The sequence below is a fragment of the Orcinus orca genome, chromosome 11 (assembly GCF_937001465.1).
Source record: "Orcinus orca chromosome 11, mOrcOrc1.1, whole genome shotgun sequence".
Classification (NCBI taxonomy): Eukaryota; Metazoa; Chordata; class Mammalia; order Artiodactyla; family Delphinidae; genus Orcinus; species Orcinus orca.
The window spans coordinates 12,306,127-12,331,056 of NC_064569.1; the positions used below are offsets into that span (position 1 = coordinate 12,306,127).

The following is a 24,930-nucleotide window of genomic DNA, read 5'->3' on the forward strand; positions in this document are numbered from 1 at the left end:
GCAGTGGTTGGGAGTCCGCCAGCCGATGCAGGGGACACGGGTTCGTGCCCCGGTCCGGGAAGATCCCACATGCCGCGGAGCGGCTGGGCCCGTGAGCCATGGCTGCTGAGCCTGCGCGTCCGGAGCCTGTGCTCCGCAACGGGAGAGGCCACAACAGTGAGAGGCCCGCGTACAGCAAAAATATATATAGAGAGAGAGAGAGAGAAAAGAAAAGAGAAAGATATTGTTTAGGTGAAGAATAATTTTGTCAAAATAATTTCCTCACTGGACTTCTAGCTTTACCGTGTTGAGATTTATCCATTAAAAAAACAATGAAAAGAAATTAATCATGTGAATTCTTACACAATCAACTTACATAGTTCATGACTGTTGTTTACTGGCCAATGTCAAGAGCTTCCTTTGTTCCAGATGTTAATAGTAATATTAAAGTAGAGAAGTGAAAGACTACCATAAAAAGAGAAAATACCAATTATTTGACAAGCCCTGTGTTAGCATTTTTGACTATATTCATAATCACATACTTAATTATAATTAAACTTCATTGTATCAGTAATTCATACACTTAACTTTATTGAGATTAACACTCTGAGAATGCTCTTTCCTTCTCAGACAGAGCAGCTGTCTGGAAAAAGCCCAGACGTCACATCTGATCACTTGACTGAGCAGCCTTGACCCTGCTAATTTCCAGCTGTAGAACTTTGAGCAAATTATCTCAATGATCCTGGACTTGTATTTTCTCACTGGTAAAACTCAAAATATTGCCTAACAACTGGCTAATGAAACAAAGCTAAGCGTAGGGAACTTGCTGTAGTGAGCCAGGACACTTTCTGGACAGAGTGTTCGTGGTGTCTCCCAAGGGGGACATCAGAAATGAAATATTAATAGGATTTGGAGTTCTGGACTCAAATGGTTTAGGTGTGCCTTTCTAAGTTGGGGACTACCTGGGAATGGGCAAAGGTCATGAGATTAGAGTTAGGTGGACAAAGCAAGTCTGGATATGTAAACTATGGTTAATAAGCAAGCTACTTGCCTAGGTGAGCAGTCTATTGTCTCCAATAAACTGATCTTTGGGAATTTCTTATTTTTTCCCTGGGACCAACCACTAAGTCATGCTGACACTGGGGATCCACAGTGTTATCTAAGCGTATTGACACAGATGGTCTCAATTGTCACATCTATAAAATGGGCATAATAATACCTCATAGGGTAGTGTGAGAATTAAATTATGTAATCTAAATCATTATTAAAATACATATGGTAGCTGAGTTTTATTTTTATACCTGTATCTAAAACTAGTTGAAATTTTAGCTTTTGGTCAGGGGGGCTTTCTTCCCTCATTTCAGTTTTAAAGCAAATAAAGACCTCATACTTTACTTTCGTATGTTTTCCAATTGTAATCCAAATTGCCAAGTTGTGTGGGAATAGGAATAAAATACTTGAATAAGCTGCGATTTATTAGAACCTCAAGTCTATTGTCTTTGTTAGGCAGTTTGTCTGCAAGTCAAGTTCCTAATTATGCTAGTGTACCAAATAATGTTTAATAAACAAATAGTGACATCTGGTGGCCTTTCAGCAATATGCTGGATTTGAAATCAACAACATGGAGTATAAAAATGTGAAGACTTCATACCTGTGAGCGAGAGATATATACTTCTGGCTTTGCAATTTTAAATATGTTCACTCAAATTAGAACTTGAGAAAATATCCTCTGAAGAAATATACATATAGGTTCTTGTATATAGTGAATTATATAAAAATATGTTATAAGGCTATAAAGAAACCAGGGTTATTTTCCTTTATTCAAATTTTCTGCAATATGATATGGGTTTGTGCTACTTATTATAGACATGTTGATATTTCAAGATTTTATTGTCAAACATATAGAAATGCTACTCATACTTTGCATGAAACAGAAATATGTTTTTTACTATTACACATCTCTTTAGTGAATAATTGTATCTGAAAGCATAGATAGTTATGAATGTCTGTTATACGTATTAGTGCATGTTAAGGAAAATAAGTCTTTTTGATTTGTAGAAATTCTCCTCCAAACGTTGGTTGGTTTGGGACTGTATCTTGGAATAGGACACTTGACTATCTTCAAACCAACATCGCATGGAATGTAAATTCAACTGTGTATTTGTTAAAATCTTCAGAATTATTAGTTACTTTAAAAAATAATTCAAGTGTGCTTTCAAAGCTTATGTATTATAAAGCTTGTGATGAACTCTCCTCCCCTATCAGAATTGTTTTAAATTTAAACGTGTAAAGTTATAAAATAAATTCATAAACTCAGTGTCAGGGAGAATTAGGTTTTTAAAGTTAAAAATCTCTTCCTTCCCTCCCTTAATACTTGCTTCAGCAACTTTTATTTAGAGCCTACCTTCCGCGAAGCACTGCGCTAGACACTGTCAATGCCATTGTCTTGTTATCTTATGGACATAATATTTATTTTTCTGTTCCTCTACTCATTGATCCTACTGTTCTTTATTCCCGTAAACTTCTTTGCTGCCACAATAAAAAAGATTTATTTTTACAGGACCCCAGAGTTTTTAGTGCTGCTTGGAAAATAAGTTCACCAGTGCCTAATAATATTAATTTATTGATCCAACAATAAATTAACCCCAAATTTGACCCAAACATGTGAACATTTTTGGAATCTTGTAAATGAAATTTATGTAAAAAACCTTGCTCTCCTCAGGTATAGGTCTGGCTGTCTTGGGTCTGAGCCATACAAGGTAGTGTCCCACAAAACAAGTGCCCACCTCATACCACCAAACTTCACTATATTATCGACAGGTCCAAGAGTCCCTAGGACCATCATGAGGTGTGAATTTTAATTCTCTAAATTAACTCTATATGGAATTTCATGCTCTGTTGATAAGTACTTTAATTATTCATAGTCTCTTATACTAAAGTGTAGTTCTTTCCTCCCTCATAGCCCCAGTTGCTCCAGAAATCACTTCTGTGGAATATTTCAACAGTCTGTTATATATCAGTTGGACATACGGGGATGACACTACTGACCTCTCGCATTCTAGAATGCTCCACTGGATGGTTGTTGCAGAAGGAAAGAAGAAAATTAAAAAGAGTGTATGTATCTTTGATTCCCAGTATTGGGCATCTGTTGAAAACCATGAAGCAAACATTTATTGAGACATCAAAAAAATATTCGTGTGCCAAGTGGCACTGTTTTCGGTTCTGGAGACAGGATAGTGAACAAAAATTAAATTCCTTCTTTCACAGAGCTTAGCTTTTAATCTTTAGTAGTGAGTAGTAATCATTGTATCTATTGATTATTGATTTCACCTGTGTTTAAAGTTATGACAGAGCTTTTTCTTCAGGATACTAAACATTTTCAAGAAAACCATAGTTATTTCATTATTTTCTCCATATATCCCCAACACCTAAATATACGGATGTGTTGGAAATACAAATTTCTTTTCTCCTGGTTTATTAAGCTTTTTGTTATAGTATTTAGGGTACCAACTAAATGACTGTAACAATATATTTTTTTAAGGCTCTGGATTAAAGAATATCAACACCTATGTCTCTCTCATAGTACCCAGCACTAACAGGGCACCTCTGCTGTGAGGGATCATCCAGGGGTCCAGATTCTTTCTATTTTGCTGCTGCATCTGCCACTATGTGTAGTCCTCATCTGCACAGGCAAAACGTCCTCATCTTTACAGCCATATTCCAGCCCACAGGAAGGGGAAAAGAGAGGACACAAACGCCCAGCGCATACAGGGTGTGAACAAAACTATAAGTTGCCCATGGTACCTCCTCTTACCCATGGTTGGAATGGGGTCACATGGTCCCCACTAGCTATAGAAGAAACTGGGAAATATAGTCTTAGTTAAGAAAGCAGATGTCCATAGACATGGTTAGGTTTCTTTTGAGCTTCTCAGCTAAGGCTGAACAATGTTCCTATTAGTAAAACCAAGCAATTGCTTTTTCTAAAATTTGCTGCGAATATGAGGGGAAAAAAATCAGAGTAATACCCATTCCAAACAAAGGAATTAATCACAAAAATGTCCCTTTATGTATTGTGCCTATTTAGGGCTACCTTGCATTTGGCTCAGCTGAGAAATTTATATCATGTTCAGAGGAAATAATATATTCATAAGGCTTAATCAACTGTAGATTGCAGCACAGAACAGAGAGGGAACATCTGTGATAGCCCTGTAGTTGTTTGGAATGGTATTCTAGTTCAAGGCCATTAGAAGCTTAAACCCTCCATTCTGATGATCTTACAGGTAACGCGCAATGTCATGACCACAATTCTCAGCCTGCCTCCGGGAGATATCTACAATATCTCCGTAACTGCTTGCACTGAAAGAGGAAGTAATACCTCCATGCTCCACCTCGTCAAGCTAGGTAAGAAAAGTACACAGGTGTGTGTGTGAAAATAATCATGCTGGGAGAACTAGTGTGTGTATCTGTTGGTTTAACATGGTCTTCGCAACTCAGTGAAATAGAAAAAAAAATGGTTTGCTGTCTTTTATAAGTACAAAAGAGACTTAATACTATCAAAAGAGTACATTCAACTTATAAATTTCTGTGAGTGCAGTGTTTACTGTGCTGGAGACAAGAGTGTTCATCATTCATAGTAAGGCTAGAGGAACCAACAGGTCTTAGAATTTTAGAGATGGATGGACCTTAGATATTATCTAGTGCCGTGTTCTCAACCCTATCAGACACCATTCCCCTTTTATATAAATATTATGCAATGCCCTCATTAATATCTTACATTGAAAGTCATAGATAAAATAATCCACATATTGATTTTTTAAATTTGATATAAATCCTAACTCTAATTCAAAATCAAAATAAAAGAAAAATAATTTATAAAAAATAATATGGATTCCCTATGTATATGTTCAGGTACAGATTTTAGCTATTCTAAAAGTCATAATGGGGCTACCTGATGACTACATACAATGAAAACAAATAAATGTGAGTTTGCAAGAAGTAACAGGATCAGTAGTTCTTCCATACAGGAAGTATAAAAATAAAGAAATGAATAAATCTATATTAATTAATTTATTATTATTAATTAGAAATAAATTATTTAAATAATTAAAAATAAAGCATATAAAAGTACAGGTGGACCCTAGAATAAAACCTAGAGTTAGGATAAGTACTAAGAGACTAGACAAATTTGCCTGTGATGAAAGAAAGAGGGAAATAACCTTAGTTAAAGTAAAGATAACATGCTGAGAAAAATAATAAGCCGTGGATGAGGGAAAATGAGGAAACTGATATTATGGCAAATGAGCTGGAACTTATTGTGTAGTGTCAAAATAATTATTTATATTATGAAAAACAACTTGGAATGACACTATATGACACAAAACACATCTCCTACATTCAACAATCTACCATGTATTAAAGTAAATAGTTTCAGGTACTTAAAGGGACCTCAGAAGTAATATCCTATAATCAGCTGCAGGCAAAAGAGGACAGATGGGCAAAAAGTTGGGTGGTAGACCTCTTGGGGCAGTGTCAGTTTGAGAATGATAACCCCAAAATAAATGCAGTTCAATATGTAATTTTCACAGCAGAGATCTCATCATTTTTATAGTTGAAAATTTTAAATATATACATAACTAGACATCATGAAATCATTTCATGATCCATACAAATATTGAATCATTATGTTGTACACCTGAAACTAATACAATGTTGTGTGTCTATTATAATTCAATAAAAAATAAATGTATAGGGCAATAAAAATAAATTCAAAACATTTAGTTCAACTTACTGACATCACAGTTTCAGATATCTGCTAATTTATATTCTGTGTCTGTCTGTAAAAGTTTCAAATCGTTTCTGTTATTACACATGTTCATATGTGCAGCTATAAGTAAAGAACAATCCAGGGTGTTTTATTAGCAGCTTAAATACCAGGAGCAGCAGCGCTGACAGTGATGTACCTTTAGAAAACTCTTGGAAAATCCAGAACCAAACAAAACAATCTTTTCTTAGTATATCCACTAGTTGCATTTCTCTATAATTCAATGCATAAGACACAAAGTCTTAAATCTTTTTTGTGTCTTATTTGGCACAGTAAAAACTAAACTCTGGCACTGAAATCCTTTAGAATTAATTTGCTAATTGAAAATGCATGATGTACTAAATAGACACTATGGGCAGAAAAAGTGAATTATTGAGTAGGTTTTTTTAATAACATTTTTAAAAAAGTTTTATTGGAGTATAGTTTATTTACAATGTTGTTTTAGTTTCAGGTGTACAGCAAAGTGATTCGGTTATACATATACATATATTCATTCCTTTTCAGATTCTTTTCCCATATAGGTTATTACAGAATATTTAGTAGTGTTCCCTGTGCTATACAGTAGGTCCTTGCTGGTTATCTATTTTATATATAGTAGCATGTGTATGTTAATTCCAAGCTCCTAATTTATCCCTCCCCCCTCCATGTTTCCCTCTGGTAACCATAAGTTTGTTTTCAAAATCTGTGAGTCTGTTTCTGTTTTGTAAATAAGTTCATTTATATCATTTTTTAAAATTAGATTCCACATATAAGTGATATCATATGATATTTGTCTTTCTCTGTCTGACTTATTTCTCTTAGTATGATAATCTCTAGATCCATCCATGTTATTGCAAAAGACATTATTTTGTTTGACATTACAGCTGAGTAGTATTCCACTGTATATATGTACCACACCTTCTTTATCCATTCCTCTGTCAATGGACATTTAGGTTGCTTCCATGTCTTGGCCATTGTAAACAGTGCTGCAATGAACATTGGGGTGCATGTATCATTTTGAATTATGGTTTTCTCTGCTATATACCCAGGAGTGGAATTGCTGGATCACATGGTAGCTCTATTTTAGTTTTTTAAGGAACCTCCACACTGCTCTCCATAGTGGCTACACCAATTTACATTCCCACCAACAGTGTAGGAGTGTTTCTTTTTCTCTACACCCTCTCCAGTATTTATTGTTTTTAGACTTTTTGATGATGCCCATTCTAACTGGTGTGAGGTGATACTTCATTGTAGTTTTGATTTGCGTTTTTCTGATAATTAGTGTTGTTGAGCATCTTTTCATGTGCTTTTTGGCCATCTGTATGTCTTCTTTAGAGAAGTGTCTGTTTAGATCTTCTGCCCATTTTTGGATTGGGTTGTTTGTTTTTTTGATATTGAGCTGCATGAGCTGTTTGTATATTTTGGAGATTAATCCCTGTGGGTTGCTTCATTTGCAAATATTTTCCCTCATTCTGTGGGTTGTCTTTCCATTAATGTTTGTCTTTCCATTTTGTTTTGTTTGTCCATTATGTTTATTTGTTTTGTTTTATCCTTTACTGTGCAAAAGCTTTTAAGTTTAATTAGATCCCATTTGTTTATTTTTGTTTTGTTTTTTTAAATTACTCTAGGAAGTGGACTAAAAAATGATATTGTTGTGATTTATGTGAAAGAGTGTTCTGCCTATGTTTTCCTCTAAGAGATTTATAGTGTCCAGCCTTACATTTAGGTCTTTGATCCATTTTGAGTTTATTTTTGTGTATGGTGTTGAATAGTTTTTAAATAACATCTTAATTCCGTTTGTGTCCTTCTTCATGGCAACTTTCTTCAAAATTATTTTACATAACGTTAAATTTTTTCCAATATTAATTGCATGATGAAGTACTTGTACTTATATTTATAGTGGATTTATTCTGATGCAAAGTTATAAATTCATGTGGAACGTGGGACATGGGACAATTTTTCTCTTTGGAACTTTCTTGATTTTTGCAGGACATCTAGTATTTCCGAGCCCTGCCCGCCGAAGTATGGTTAACTTCCTCCATTGTGACTACTAAAAACATTTCTGCAAATTTCCAAGCACCCTCAAGGGGGCGGTACTACTCCTACTGAGAATCATGAGTAGAGTTCTTTCATGCACTGCACACAATCTGCTTTTCCCTAGCAGTCTATACTTGAATTCCAGGAATGTGGAGATCACCAGCTTCCAACATTGCACGATCTATTTATTAAGACAAAAAAATCACCTGATTCCAACCATTCCAACTCTGATTTTGTTCTCTGTATGAATGTTAGTTCAAAACTTGTTTCCAGGTAACTGGAATTACTTGAAGATCATGCCTGTGTTCCCCAAGACTTTCTTTTCCCAAGCTTTATTAGCAGAAGCAACCATGAGTGTTTCTCGGGTTTCTAGATGCTTCCTCCAACTTATCTGTTTTTTTGGTCTCCCTTAAAGTACAGTTCAGAAGTGGTCTTACCAAAGTAGTATTCAGTGGCCTATTGTGTGTTTTGCTGTCATTTTTATGTGACATTATGGATGATCCGTGAAGCCTCAGGAATATGGGTTAAAGTCATGAACTGGGACAATTACACTCAAACAAATAGGAATGTGAGTAAGAAAACTGTCATAATTTCCCAAACTCATCATGGGGTTTTGAGTCCCCATGTCTCCCCATTAACAGACAGGACTGCCTAAACCAGTTTAGGAAGTTCCTTTGAGAGCTTCCCTGGTGGTGCGGTGGTTAAGAATCTGCCTGCCAATGCAGGGGACACAGTTTCGAGCCCTGGTCCGGGAAGATCCCACATGCTGCAGAGCAACTAAGCCCGTGCACCACAACTACTGAGCCTACACTCTAGAGCCCGAGAGCTACAACTGCTGAGCCCACAGGTTGCATGCCTAGAGCCCGTGCTCTGCAACAAGAGAAGCCACCGCAATGAGAAGCCCATGCACCGCAACGAAGAGTAGCCCTGCTCGCCACAACTAGAGAAAGCCCGCACGCAGCAACAGAGACCCAGCGCAGCCAATAAAAGAAATAAAATAAAAATAAAAAATTTTTTTAAAGTTCCTTTGAACTTTTCAAATAGGGAAGACACGTTCCCGCAGCAATTATTTCTAGTGAATCATTACCCTTAGAATTGATAAGCTTTTCCATGTTGGTATCTTAATATCAGACAGAATATTACCTCTATCCTGTTCCTCTCTGAAAGCAAGACAATCTTTATATAATGTGCCTGTCCTTAGCCCTTTTTTTCCCCCTGAAAATGAAATAACCCTACTTTTTAATCCATTTGTCTAAAGGTCTATTTTCCATCCTACTAATGAAATTATTGTGTTTTATAAGCTCTTTCAATTTTCTATAACACACACTACCTTGTCTGCTGTAGATGCTTAATAGATATTTGTTGAATGGAATTGAAACTATAGACATCGAAGCTGAAATTAGTATTACAGTTAATATTTAACCAAAACAAGTTTCAGCTTTCAGAGAAGTGAAACATTTTGCTTTAGTAATAACTGAACTGCAATTTTTTTCACAAAACATTCATTCTTGCCATTTTTATGTTTCTATACAGCATTCAGTTAGTATACATAAAAGTCAAATTAATTCTACTTTACAGAAAAATACAGCTTTGGCACCCAGATTTTCAGTGCTTGTTTAAATCAGAATGCCATCTTTAACCTAGGAGCAACACTGTTGAACCAACCCTGAGTTTAATTTCTCTGTATAGAGATCTCTTTGGAATGGCTCTACTTGCTGTCATGGAGGACAGGATCTACATCTGGAGAAAGAAACCAGAAATCCAGAACAACATAAATTAATCCAAGATGGCATGTACAAGGGTAGAAAGCTCTCAAAACAGTTGCCAAAAATTTTCAATTATTATGTCATCAACAGACACCCAGAGAAGATATGTGCCATTAGTGGTGCCGTTTGCAAGGCTTTCAGCCAGTCATCCCATTAAGAATCTTAGGCTGCCAGCAGTATCATGGTACTGTGGTGGTACGTGATGACAGCTCACTTTGGCAGTTAACACAAATGTCAATCAAATCTGCACTAAGACTTGTCATTTTACAAGAGCTCGTTGGTCTGCACACAACTGCGGCTTCAGCGAGCAACCAGTTGTAACTGCTAGTCTTGGTGAATCTACCTGGAACTCTGGAGAAACTTTAGGAGGATTTGATAAGCTTGCATCGTGCAATCAGTTTTCCAACCTAAAAAGAAAAAAAGGGGGGGGGCGACGAAGGAGTGAGGAAAAGAATCAAGAATGAGAAAGAAATAAGAATGAGATTCATAAAATAGATCTATGGTAATAGAATATCCATTCATTAATTTATTTAACAAATATATGCTGAGAAACTTCTAAGCACTGCTCAGATGCCAGACTTCTTATCATAATAAACCCAAAAAGTTACGTTCATTTTCTGTTCACAAGGAGCTTACGATCTAGTGAAGGGAGAGATGGTCATAAGTGCTTTACAGAGCATTAAAATAGGGTAGTGTGATGCAGATGGCTTTGAAGTAAAAGCTTTCTCTGAGTAAGCAACGAGAAGAGATCTGAATAGCAAGGATCATCCGTGAAAAGGTTGAGGAAGAGCACGTAGGCAGAAAGAACAGGAGAAGTCAGATTATATGGGACTTGCGAGGCATGGAGTTGAGATTTTATTTTGAAATTGCACATTTGAAGCCATTTAGAGAATTTAACATAAATAATCTGACTTATATTTAAAATAAGCCTTCCAGTTGCTCAAGGGAGAAAGGATTTGGGGGTCAACAATAAAGGTAGGGAGACCAATTAAGGGATTATTTATCATTAGCCTTAAAAACAGCATTCTAATTAAAATCAGTGCTGTGGGAAATGATGGTAACTTTGACTGAAATGGTAATAATGGAGATGGAGAAAACTGGGCAGAATTCAGGAGCTGTTTTGGAGGTTGTGTCCCCAGAATTTTCTGATGGGGTGAAACAGCAAATGAGAGAAAGAGAAATTAAGAATGTCTCTTAGGCTTTGCTCTTGAGCAACTAGGGTGGTGGGTGGTACAAAAACTGAGATTGAAAGGACCAGAAAAACTAGAAGAGGAGGAAACTGGAGGAAAGCTGAGAGTCAAGGATTCTTCCTCAGACATAAAAAATCAAAAGGACATCCAAGTGCAGTTTTCAAGTAAAGAGACTGTTGATATATGTGTCTGGAGATCAGGGGAGAATTCTAGGCTGGAAACATAAATTTGGGGGTGTCTGGATAAGATCATCAAGTACTAAGTAGAAACAGAGGAGAGGAGCCCTGGGTCTAGCCAAGAAGAACCGCTCTAGCATTTAGAGACTGAGCAGAGGGAGAGGAGTTAGCAAGAGAGACATGGAAGGAACAGCCAATAAAGTCAGAGAAAGGCGAAAAACAGAATGTGTACACCACTGTTGTCAAAGGTCTGCTTTATCCTGACCACCAACCTGCTCAGGCAGGTTCAAGATAAGGACTCAGATAACTTTAGTTCTGGGAGAGATTTGGAGATAATTTAGTGCAATGTCCTCATTTGGGCAAGTTGAAACCTAGAGAAATCTGTTGAGCCTGGATCTAGAAACAGTACTTTTTAATCCATCTGCTGGCTTATGCCTTCCTGGATTTGGGGTGTATTTTTTTCCTAAAAACTTCATTTTTCTATGAACGCATTTAACAGAGCAGGAAGGAGCCTCACACCCATTCCTGTGGCTTTCTGTTCCTGTTTGGGAATTTGAGCATTGTGAAATTGCCTTGATTTCCTTAATCTCCGCCATGAAAGTTTTTATATAGATGAGAAATCTTTAAAACATAATTTGACGATAGATACAGATGTTAGGAATTGGAGGGATATTAGAATCTGCTCTCTTCTCTAACTCACTCTCTCTCTCTCTCTCTCTCTCTCTCTCTCTCTCATGCACACTCACACATCAAATTTTAGTAGCTTACAAATAATTATATCCATTTTGATGAAATGTAATTTCTGACTATATAAAAGCCCAGCCATTACAAGGTACCGCCCTTCCTGGTCTCTCTGTCAGTTGAGAAAATTTGTTTAATTCTTATGTTGAAGTCACTGAGTGTACAATTTTGGGAAATAGTTACTTGGATATATGCAGTTCTCATTTTTGGTATGAACTGAGTTAAGTGTTGTGAGTCATGGCAAACTGAAGTCTAAAGTTCCTCTCCCTAGCCACCCACCCCTTTCCTTGAATCCTCTCCCGGTAAGTGACTAACTTGTTATTCCCCTTACCCACCACCAAAACAAACAAACAAAAATGAGTTCAATAAGAAGGTGAATAAATTTGTGTCAATGTAGCACAGAGAGAGGAAAGGAAGATGAACGAATGAATGGATTGAAGAGAGGGAGGAAATGATAAAGGAAAGAAAGTGTGTATATCCTTTATTTATATATATTTACATTTAACATAATTTATATAAACACACTTTACGCAGATATTCTATTAATTTGGGTAATAATATGACTGTGATGGCTGGCAAAAATTTACCAAGTACAACATATATATACCACCAGTCAATTAGAAAGAAGATAATAAAATAACCAAGGTACTATAGTTTTTAAAAATTAACTTATCCTATCAGTCAACAAATCTTTATTTAACATTTATTATGTGCTTCCCACTAATCTAGGTGCTGAGGATACAGAAATGAACAAAGCTGACAGAAATTTCTATCCTCCTTCTAGTGGAGAAAAAGAGACAAGCATAAATATAAGGATGCCAAATGGTGATAAGTGTTATGGAGAAAAATGAAGCAGGAAGAGTTCTGTGGTGCAGGTGGGGATGCAGTTTTTGTAGGGATGGGGATAGAGGAAGCTTCACTGTGAAGGTGCTATTTCAGCCAAATCCTGAGGGAGCTGCAGATGCCGAGCAGGTAGCTGGGAGGAGAGTCTGTAGGCAGAAGGAACCGCAGATGCAAAGTTCAAGAAGCAGCGCTGCGCTTGGAAAGTTCAAGGAAAAGTTGAGAAGGCAGTGTCACTGACGTGGAACAGAGACAAAGAAGAGTAACTTAGAAGGCAGAAAGGTAGCAAGGGAACAAATCGTGCAGGGTTTAACCAGAGAGAGATGACGTTCCCCTGGATGGTTCAAGCAGAGGAGTAACATGACCTGACCAGTTCCAGGGATCACATGGGTGAGGGTAAAAGCAGGAGACCAGTTAGATAAGATGACCTTTCATCCCAGTTGCTTCAGGTACCAGTTTAGGTCTGTTATGGATCAGGTAAAAGCTAGTCATCTTCTTTAGCAATCCCTTTCCTCCCAAAAGGATTCCAACTGGACACTTTTGATAACTTACATGATCACCCTCCTCCTTAGGGTTAGGAGGCTGTAGCGTCTATCCAGACACAAGCTTATACTTGCTTCCACCAACGTGATGAAAAGTGATCAGATTCAAAGTTTATTTGGAAGGTGGGGCTGAGAGAATCTACTGATAGATTTAGGTGTTGTCTATGAATGAATGAAAGAGGTCTAGGGAAATGACAAGTTCTGGGGTCTGAGAAATTGGAAGGACAAAGGTGCAATTTATTGAGTTGAGGAAGATTATGGGGGAGGCAGGTTTGGGGGGAAAGGTCAGAAGTTCGGTTTGGGATATGTCAACATTTGAAGGTGCCTATTAAACAATAAAGAACAGTTACTGAGTAGGCAGTTGGAGAAAGGAGCTTGGGTTCTGGGGATTTCAGCACTGGAAATATAAATATGAGGGTAGACAGAAAACAGACTTGATGAGGTTATCAGGGAACAAGTAATGAAAAAAGAATGCTACCCAAGAACTAAGCCCTAGGCACCCCAACTTTTAAAAGTGGAAGTGGTGGGGGAAAACCAGCAAAGGAGCCTGAGAAAAAGTGGCCAGTGAAGTAAGAAGAAGCACATAAAATGTGATGTCCTAGGGCTTCCCTGGTGGCGCAGTGGTTGAGAGTCCGCCTGCCGATGCAGGGGACGTGGGTTCGTGCCCCGGTCCGGGAGGATCCCACATGCCGCGGAGCGGCTGGGCCCGTGAGCCAATGGCCGCTGGGCCTGTGCGTCCGGAGCCTGTGCTCCGCAACGGGAGAGGCCACAACAGTGAGAGGCCCCCGTACCACAAAAAAAAAAAAAAATCTTATGTCCTAAGAGCCAAGCAAAGAAAGTACTTGAGTGAATAGACAGTGATCAACATGTCAAGTTTGTTGATAAGTCAGATGACAAATCAGAATTGATCACTGATCTTAGCAACCCAGAAGTCATTGGTGATTTGCAGAGAAGGCATTTGGGTGGAGTGGTGAGTGAGGAAAAAAAGATAACAAAAGCAGAAAAACTGAAGACAGCTGTAATTAAACTTTTGCGGAGGTAAGACTGTAAAAAGGTGAGAAAATGGGCAGTAGCTGAGGATAAAAGGATCCAAGTTTGTATTTTGTTTTGTTTTTCCTTGCCTTTAAGTGGGTGGAAACAGTTTGCCATTGAGCTAATCAGAATGATTCAACAGAGCAGGGGAAATTGATGATGCAGGATAGTTAGAGGTGAGATTTGTTGGGGTGAGAAGTGAGATTTGTTGGTCCTTAAATGGGCCAAAGGAGATGGGACCAAGGGTGCCATTGGAGGGGGTGGCCTTAGGGTGGGTGGATCTGTAGTAAGACGATAAATGACAGAGTCTATGGGCATTAAGGGGGTGTATGAGTAGGAGGGATTGATGATGGAAGCTTGTGAAAGTTCTCATCCGTTGACCTCTTATAAACACATGCAATTTCCTTAGGTCTGCAGAGGATCGTAACTGCTGTGCTACTATTCTTATACATTCCTGATGGCCAGCAGCCCCATGCAAGCATTTTTTTCTGGGTTAGGCTGCCAGGCATGTCACTGTTCCATGGCTCCATTCCTGGGGCCAAGACTAACCGATACCTGTCCTCAATATATATCTCCCCCATTTCTCACTGCAGTGGTTTTCTGAGTGTCACTGCAATTTGCCAACTGCCCATGGCCATGCCACACAATTTCAGCACTTCCCTAAAATCGTTTCTCCCGCCCACCGTAAAGTGACTTGCATGTTTTGCTTGTTGCCCTTGGATATATTTAGAGAATCTGGATGTTGGACTAATATGGCAATGATCATGATGTCTGCCTCTGATTTAAATACTCAAGCAAGTGCCCACCCTGGAAAAGCTGGTCTTCTGGGCAAAGGAACTTTCAGCTGCCTCTTCTACAAAATGAGGGTCTGGACTAAATGATCTTTAATGTTTCTTCCAGTTTTAGGATTTAGTTCATAACTGAGTTCAGAGTAAAGGCAACAAGGCTGATGATACAGTAAGAGTAGCTACTTTTTCTAAGAATTGTGCAATATCTAAGTCCTAACTAATAAAAACGCCAAACAAAAACACATATTCCTGGAACCAACAAAGGAGGAAGTCAGATATTTTGTTTTTGTTTGTTTGTTTGTTTGTTTTGTGGTACGCACACCTCTCACTGTTGTGGCCTCTCCCATTGCGGAGCACAGGCTCCGGACGCGCAGGCTCAGCGGCCATGGCTCACGGGCCCAGCCGCTCCGCAGCATGTGGGATCTTCCCGGACCGGGGCACGAACCCGTGTCCCCTAGCATCGGCAGGCAGACTCTCAACCACTGCGCCACCAGGGAAGCCCCCAGATATTTTGTTTTAAACTAAGTGCAAAGAGAGATTTCTCTGAAAAATTCTACTAATCTTCAGAAATTACTTGAGCTGGTAATACCATAACTTACCCAATGATTTGCAGAAAAGGATATTACACTTGCAATCATTAAGCTATAAAGAATTTCTTTAAAATGTAATGAAAATGACAGGTATTTCTAATTCCTAAGAAATTTCTATGTTCTGTATATGAAAAGGGCCTAATTGTAATTTATTGCTAAGTATTTGCCTGAATATTTTTATATTCCCCAGTGTTATTTTAAATGTTCTAATTACTTATTAAGTGTGCGGAGAAAAAGAATCTCCCAAAGTCAGTAAGAGAATAGGCCTAATAAACTTCAGACCTAACGAAGGTGACTGTTGTTTAATATACATTTTCCTCTTCTTAATTTCATGGCATATCAATCTTAACTCACCCTTAGGGTTTTTGGGGTTTTTTTTTCTTTTCAAAGAGTGCTTTTCTGCAGATGCTGTTTTTGACCAAGTTGAAGGTAATTTATGCAGCTTACACTGCTTAAGTCACAGATGTTTTCTTTGGCCAAGTTGAATATACGTTCTGTGGCTTGAGATGAGGAAAATAAAAATCAATTTAAAAGACTTACTCTAATACAGATGTTAAGGACCAGCTTTTGTGTATGAAAAGGATACTAACAAATTGCTGTCAGTCAGGCTGAGGATTAAAAATAGATTTTGCCATGTCAATCATTTTTTACAATGTTTTTCTATTGAATTCTCCTTATCATCAATGTCACACATTTGTAAAACGACTCACCAAGTTTAAAGGTATGAAATACAAATGGAATAAAACCAGTAAGCTTTTATGGATTTAACCTTAGCCTCATTCACATAATTCTATCACCAGCTAAACTAATGGGTCACATTAAAATAAGAAACAATGTAATAACTGTCAGAGAAAGATGGATTTTAGGCATTAAATACATTCCGTTCTGCTCCAAGGCTGAATATTACACCTGACTCCCTTTGGAATTCCCAGGGAAAGGAAGAGCTTTGCTGCCAGAGCAGAGAATGTGAATCAAATACTCGCTCACACTTCACCCAATGTCACCTTCACTTCCCGGAGATCTGGGCAGCACCGTGAGCCTCTCACAATCCATCCTAAATTAAATGGTAGAGATAGCGTTACAGCTTTCCATTCAGTCCACGTTCTATGCATAGTACTTGATTTTCTTATAAAATTAGGTTGGATCCCCAACACAAGTAGGAGGGGCACTGAGGGGGAGAGAAGAGAAGGAGAGGACCAAATAGTTGAGTATAACACTTGCAATGATTAGCATATTTAAAGGCAAACAACCCTGTATCTATATCCCATTTTGTCAAAATAGTATGTCTATCTCCTTTCTTCACATCCATAGGTTCTCATATCAAATATCATGGATTCTGAAATTATTTTAAACAAAAGGACATCTGACATTATGGAGCAGGGGGAATTTTGAAGAAATGTAAAATGTCATTTAGGGAGATAGAAAATGATAATCAGAAGCTGTTCTGTAACTAATACGTACATGACTCTTTATATTATATAAAGTGTTTTGTATACATTAAATTAAGGCTCATTTAACAAAATTTAAAAAGGCTTCATGTCTCTCTCCTTTATGAACTACATGGAATTTGATATTTTGAGCAGTAAGAGACCATATTAGTTTGCTAGGGCTGCCAAAACAAAATACCACAGGCCGTGGGGCTTAAACAGCCGAAGTGTATTTTCTCACATTTCTGGAGGCTGGAAGTCCAAGATCAAGGTGTTGGCAGGTTTGGTTTCTTCTGAGGCCTCTCTCGTTGGCTTGCAGATGGCCACCTTCTAGCTGTGTCCTCACATGGTCCTTTGTCTGAACCCATTCATTCCTGGTGCCTCTTTGTATGCTTAAACATCCTCTTCTGACAAGGACACCAGCCAGATTGGATTACGGCCCACCCTGATAGCTTCATTTTAACATAATCACCTCTTGAAAGGCTCCATCTCCAATCACAGTCACATTCTGAGGTGCTGGGGTTTAGGGCTTCCACACATGAATTTTAGGGAACACAATTCAGGCCATAATAGAGACACAGACCACTCAAGAGGCTTTTGTGTGTCAATGTATTCCCCACCATATGAAACTGTCTAAACAATATTTAGCCATTCACCACTTTTAGTCTTGTTTCTAAGGATGCAGAACATGAACCTCTAAGCCATCCTAAGCTATGAGGCTGAGCTGACCTTGCCTTCTCATGAGAAGAGATAGACAGCAGAAGGGGAACCCCTCTGACCAGTTTCTGCCAAGAATTTCCAGACTTCTCTACCAAACAGGAAGAAATGTTCTAACCCTGTACTGTACAATTCAAATATGGTGAGAGCCACAAGTGTAATTTTAAATTTTCTAGTAGTTGCATTACAAAATAGTAGAAAGAAATAGGTGAAGTTGAGTTTAATATACTTTATTTAACCCAGTAAATCCAAAGTAGTACCATTCCAACGTGTAATCAATGTAAAGAAATATTAATGAGATATTTTTATTCTTTCTTCATACTAAAGTCTGTGAAATCTAATCTGTATTTTACTCATGCAACACCTCTCAATTCAGACTAGCCACATTTCAAGACTAGCCACATGTGGCTAGTAGCTACTGTGTTGCACAATATAATTCCAATATTTTAATACATTCCCTGGGGCAGATGATGTCTTGAGTAGTGAAATTTAATTATAAGCCCCTCCCAATCTAATTACACCTCCACTTATGAAATATTGTGATAACTTTATTTTCTTTGGAATAGTAGTGTGGAAATTCTCCCTAATATATCTAGGAAAATATACCTATCCAAAGATCATAAGTCTTCAAGCAGGTGATTTGTGAATGTTACTCATCAACTGAATGAGTTGTGAGTCTGTATTCACAATGCAGAACTGAAACACATTAGATCTTTCAGAAAATGCAGAGATAATGGGTATAGTGACCTTGGAATAATCTATTGCCTCATATAACACCTGAGGGAAAAAAAATGTTACATGGCTGTTTGAGGTCCCAGATCCTTTGGAGATTTTCCTGAGGATCTACTTCTCACCTAGGTCCACATTCTCAGCCAGACCCAAAGAAATCCCTACTCCATTATCTAAATCATATTTCTTGGACCACTGAGAAAACTTCTAATTCACAACAGTCCTTGACCCTGCCACTGAGAGCTGATGACTTTTTACAAATATAATCACTATAAAAAGGCAGAGAATATCAAAACTCAATGCCTGTCTGGTCTTACCTGATGCTTGAATCCTAACGCCTCTGTTTAATGAATCTTGACTTATGTTTTAAGTCTGTCAATAGATAACATTCATTGAGTCCCTACACTTGGCTAGTTCAAAATAAAGATGAAATAATTTATAACACATGGCTGCCATTCTTAAAGAATCTAATAGGACCCAGTGGAATCAGGACTTCACTCACATAGGTCGCACAGGAAATAGTTAAGGGCAGTAGAAGGTCAGAGAAGGGATAGAGCATCAAGAGACAGTCATCAGATAAGGCTTCAAGGCGAAGGTAAGACTTTTTCTTTAAGATGATCAGAAGAGAAGAAAGAGTACACTGAGGGGAAATACATGAGTTGAGATAGAGTAATACCTGTGTGATTGTCAGTGGGAAGACTGGCTTTACGGGGCAGCATGTCTGTGCGGGAGAGATGGTGGCAATGAGTAGCAAGTGGCCAGTGTACGTAGAATATTTAACACTTGGCATATTTGGATTTGACACCATAGACATCACAATAGATCATTGCACAGATAGGATCTAACAGGAGCAAAGTGGTGTTATAAGACCTTTTAAACCATCGCTGGCAAAACGAAGAAAGAATCAAGTAAGAGGCAGGGAAAGGGAATAAGGGGCTGTTGGAATGAATGCTAAGTGTGATGGCAAAAGCCTGGATGTGCAATAAAATAAAAGGAATAAATAAAAGGAAGAGATGAAAGGAAGTATTAAAAGATAATGCAATCTGAGACTGAGAAGCAAGAGGAGAGCTTCAAAATTGTCATCTTAGACCATTGAAATAATGATGCTGCTTAGGACAGAATCAGGGGCAGGTGGAAAGCAGAACGGATTTGAGGAAAGGCAAGGACTCCACATTCCATTTTAACCTTATGGAGTTGAGGTTAATAGTGAGATACTTGAGTAAGAACAGATGATAGGTGATGAGAAATCAATACGTAAAAAGTTGGATCCAGAAATTAGGATCTGGGCAATGTTCATATCAGATAACTAAACTGATTTTATCTACCCATCAGGAAAAAATATATAGATGTCCTAGGGATTCTAATCATAGTCCAAGAAACTCACTCCAAGAGCAATTCCACAGTGTGTATCTTTTAAAGAGACATAGCCCAGGCTCAGCCTAACAGATCATCTATCTCTGCCTCAGACAACCTCACACTTGCTTCCAAAGATCCAAGTTCTGCAGGAGTCAGAAACACTGGAGGACTTAGTCTCTGACTCATAATGCTATTAGCAGTGACAATTATGAAGGATGTAAGAAGTGGAAGTAGACTTCTGTGTCTCCTCAACAGTCTTCATCATAGGGCAAGCGAGACGATACAATGTCTAGAGGAATGAACAATTCATTGCAAATGAGAAAGGGGTCCTGACATCTATTGTGAGTTATACTTGCCCAAGACCAACTCATTTATTTCCTCCTTCAACTCTTGTGCCCAACTTTGTCAGGTTGCCTCTGGAAAGGAAAATGCTTCTTTTTCAGTTGGACACAAGTTTAGGTTACTGCAATAGATCACGTCAAGAATGATTCTGACAAACTTCTTGGTTCTGGACATGATGATGATATTCCAGAAAGAAGGTCCAGACCTTCCCCCCACAAAGACATATCACTTGTCAAAAGAGTGAAATGGCTTCTACGGCTTTTTTGCCAAACACCAGGAGCTGTAGAACAGACTTGGAAGGGTGAGGCAGATAATGAAAAGAAATCCAAGTAACAAGCAAACAGTGTGGAGAGCTGTCTGTCAGGGACATGCTGATGGGCAGAGTATGCTATTATGTGAACCTGACAGCAAGATGTTTGTCCAAACAAGCAATGTCAAGGAGATCTGACAGCAGGTAGGAGGGAGCCTGGCTTAAGAACTTGGATTCAGGCATAGCACTTTGTGTACTGGAGGAACTTGAGGGAAGGGCAATGCCCAAAGGACACGGCGGCAAGGAGGGGACCAGGAGAGATTCAGCAAGTGGGAACAAGACAGCAGACCACCTCCTAGAACTGGGGAACAGACAGGCATTGGTATCAAGCCTACAAGTCCAGTGACTCAGTTATTGGAAAGGCATACGAAAGGGCAGAGATAGAATGGTTTACTTAACTAACGGATTAATTTATTGATCAAAATTAAATGTCTAAAAGAATAAGATAAAGAAATCAGTCCTCTAACATTTTATCAACCATCCAGTCTTCTTCCATCAATCCTCTTCCTTAAAAATCATATTATCTCTTTAGCTTTACCCCTCTTAATTTTGACTAAATTTTCAAGAAGCCATTCCTCTGGCTAAATTATTCCAAATAGTCTCCTGAGAAAGGAAGGCAGGTTTTTGCCTCAGCACCAGACTGAATCTCCCCATAAGAAGGGAGCACACCACTTTCGTTTTTCTCAGTCTTTTCAGTACAGATTTTTGTTTCTCACCCAGAAAATTCGGTATCATATGGGCAGTGCTAACTCCAGTGTAGATGACACAAAAACTATTAATAGATTATGTCTATAATAAAGCTGAAGTAGAAAACAGAAGTGTTACAAAAAGAGAAGTATAAAATAAAAGATGCAAAATATTCTGCCTTGCAAGTTAGATGACCGTCTTTGTAAAAGGACATATTTTGAAAGCAATATACACTCTTTATGGTGCTCTTAACTACCCATATTTGGAACTTTTTGCCTATTTTTTTCTTTTGATTAATGAAAGAAGGAAGAATAATTTATATTAAATTAATTTTTTTTAACTTATCTTTGCTCAGAACCAGCTCCTCCAAAATCACTCTTTGCGGTGAATAAAACCCAGACCTCGGTGACTTTGCTGTGGGTGGAAGAGGGAGTAGCTGATTTCTTCGAAGTCTTCTGTCAACAAGTTGGCTCCAGTCAGGATATAAAACTCCAGGTACTGTATGCTCGGATTTTCCTTTTCTGAGTTAATTTTGATTAAGGCTCATTATCCAAGCAAAGTGAAAATCTTCTCTTTCTTTGAATGATATAAAATGAAAATTTTCATGTACACTTTTGGTTTTCAGTGATAGAAATTTAAAATTATTCTTAGAGCAAGCCCAAAACCTGTCATAACCAACTTGCCAAATCACAAAGTTTATTTCCATCTTTGTATTTATCTTGTTTCTTAACATCTTTATTGGAGTATAATTGCTTTACAATGGCGTGTTCGTTTCTGCTGTATAACAAAGTGAATCAGCTATACATATACATATGTCCCCATATCTCCTCCCTCTTGCGTTTGTCCCCAGTTCTTAGCCACTCCAGGTCATATTGAGGTTAAATTGAGGCATCTTCTTATTAGCCATTAAACTGATGGAAGGGATAAAGACACTGCCATATAAAATATAATTTAACAAATATGAACTAATTGCTGCTTATGAGAAAGGCATTGTATGGGACACAAGTCACAGAATCAATACTTGCCTTCAAAAAATGTTTTTCATTTAATTGTGGATATTTCACTTGAGTAGAAATAATTAAAATAAAATATAAGTGCCAGAAGAGAGATCCATACTACCAAGAGAATTTAAAAGAAGTTAGTAAGGAGGACGATTTTGTTAGGGAAAGTGAACGCTGAGAGAGGTGATCGTTAAAGCTTTAATCACAAATAGCAGATATGATGAACACTGAGTTTTTCACGGGGTTAAATTGAATGGAAGGAGAGAAGTGGACCTGGGGGGGTGGGCGGTAACGAAAAAACTATGTTACAGCCAGACGTGGAAGAAAAGGGCAAATTTGTGAGGGATGTCACAAAATACAGTGCAAAGACTAATACTATGAACATGAATAATTGATGTTTTTTAAATAATGCAGTTCATGAGATTGAAAAGAAAAAAGGATTTCTGGGAGTACGAATCTTTTCCTATGAGTGTTAAGATAATTTGCTTTGATTTCTTTCCCCTTTTGATAGTCTGTTCTGCAAATGTATCTCTTTTTGATCTGTACTGAACAGCTGAATCTTTTTTCTATCCTAAGAATCCTTTTGGAAAATAGCTACTCTGCCAGTAGTGAATTTTCTTCTCTGCAACTACAGTAATGCCTCCCTTTAAGAAAACAATGGTTACTACAACTGAGTCCTGTTAGCAAAAATCTTTCCTTAGAATAATTCTTTTATGGGATCATGAAAGAGATGGGAGTGGGAAATCCGTGCTCATGGCTCTCACCTCTGTAGGCAGAGTTGTTTTCAGATCCTTGTTTTGAAAAACAATATTATGCTGCCTCATCTTTTTATACTGTGCAGTTGTAATTATCAGTGTCTGGCCATTGGCGCACCAAATTAACAGCTTCTTCTACTCAAGAATAAGTTAATATTAAATGTTTTGGAGAATACAAAGTCTTTATGCCTTTGGTGGGTGCTATTTAAAAGCCGAGGATGCAGACAAAGGGGATAGTGTTCTTCATATACAAAGATCTACTACAAATGAAAAAGATAAAGACCAACAAACCAAAACAATGTTTCTATGTTTTTCTATGTTTCTTAAACATAGAAAAAGATGATCAAGGTCACTCATGGTGAAAGAAATGCAGAATAAAACTATAATGAGGTACAACTTCCACTAATAAGATTAGAAAAGCTCAAAAAGTTTGCAAATTTGTTGTGTAGGGACAGATGTAAGGAAACAGGCATTGTCACACACTGATGGTAGGTGGGTCCCTCGGAAAATGTCTATGGAAGATAATTTGTCAATAGCTTACAAAATTAAAAATATATAACTTTTTGAGCCAGCGATTCAACTTCTAGGAATATGAGTGGTTGTATATGTATGTATATTCATACATACATACACACACATATGCACACAGGTTTTGTGTATATGAATGCATATGTGTATATATACATACATATATTAAATGAGTGTGTGTACATATACATATGTTCCCATAATTGTGAAGTTATATTCATTGTTGCATTGTTAATAATAACAACAAATCAGAGACGGCTTCAATATTTATTAATAGGGGACTGGTTGAATAAAGTATGTTCTTTCACTGGATTTCTATGCAACCCCTAAAATGAAATAGCTTTATCTGTGCTAATATGGAAAGAGTGCCAAAATATACTGAGAAACAAGATAAAAAATAAGCAGAATGATGCGTAAACTATGTTAGCACTTACATTTTTAACTGTATTCTTTCATGTTTATACATCCATAAAATACAGATGGGAAGAAAACTAACCTACCTGACAACAATGGCTGCTTCCATGGAAGAGAATTGGGTAGATGGGAAGTACAGAAAGAAGGAAATATTTTTCACTGCTTCCTTTTTGGTTTTTTAAATTTTTTACTCTGTGCACACACGTTACCTACTCAACTATGAAAAATACTGATAATTTAAAAACCAAAATAGATGAAGATAACATAACATTTATCTTGTTTTCTGCATCTCCAGGAACCGATTTCTGTTTCTTCTCATGTCGTGACCATCTCCAGCCTCCTTCCTGCCACTGCCTACAACTGTAGTGTCACCAGCTTTAGTCATGACAGCCCCAGTGTCCCTACATTCATAGCCGTCTCAACAATGGGTAATTACAGGCATTAGTGGACTCTGGTGTCTTTGGAAATTATATCTTTCCAGATTTTCCTTACGTTTTCTTTTTAAATATATATAATCCATCTTTTTTAAAAAATAAAACTCAGCTTTCATTGAAAAATTCCAAGCTTTGACTTCAGGGAGACTTTAATTCCAATCCCTAACTGCACTTATTAGTTATGTGATTTAGGAAAAGATATTTACTATCTCTGAACCTTTGTTTCTTCATCTGTAAAACTGGAATAATAATATGTACCTTGTTGAGTTGTTTTCAGGCTTAGAAATAAAGTACATAAAGCTCTAGCACATGCTGTCTAAATGCTAGTTGTTATCATCAATTTCATCGTCCCCCATCATCCTCTTCAGTGGTACCCACAGTACCCTAATCAGGTCAGGTGCACCTATTCTAGCCTTGACCTTTAGCTGTCACTGATCAAATAATGGTGAACCTAAAGTACTGGGTCAAAGCAGAAAAATTTCCAATCAAGCAGAAAGTATAATTGCGGAAATTAGATATTAATGAAAAGTCCAGAATAATGCTATTTCCTTATTCTTTTTTCTGAGTTACATTATTTGTTTTACTTCCCTGCTTGAGTCTAATTCTGTAATCTGAGACCCTCTCTGAAGCTGCCTGTAATAAAACCACTCTTACCATCACATTATCCCTTTACTGGTTCGTTTTCATTTACATAGCATTAATATGTTTTGCCACTACATCCAGTGACCACTAGAATAGACTTTTTTATT

The 24,930-nt window shown here is 37.6% G+C and overlaps 1 protein-coding gene across 4 annotated transcripts in view; it reads left to right on the forward strand.

Moving 5' to 3' along the window:
• The window catches only part of PTPRO (protein tyrosine phosphatase receptor type O), a 231,611-nt gene that overhangs the window by 158,687 nt on the left and 47,994 nt on the right, over window positions 1-24,930 (forward strand). For all 4 annotated transcript variants that reach the window (XM_004281110.3, XM_004281111.3, XM_049693990.1 and 1 more), the window contains 4 exons: window positions 2,942-3,093; window positions 4,260-4,380; window positions 21,405-21,544; window positions 24,043-24,175. In XM_004281110.3, coding sequence (XP_004281158.2) covers window positions 2,942-3,093; window positions 4,260-4,380; window positions 21,405-21,544; window positions 24,043-24,175 — 546 coding nt within the window. The remainder of the gene's footprint in view (window positions 1-2,941; window positions 3,094-4,259; window positions 4,381-21,404; window positions 21,545-24,042; window positions 24,176-24,930) is intronic.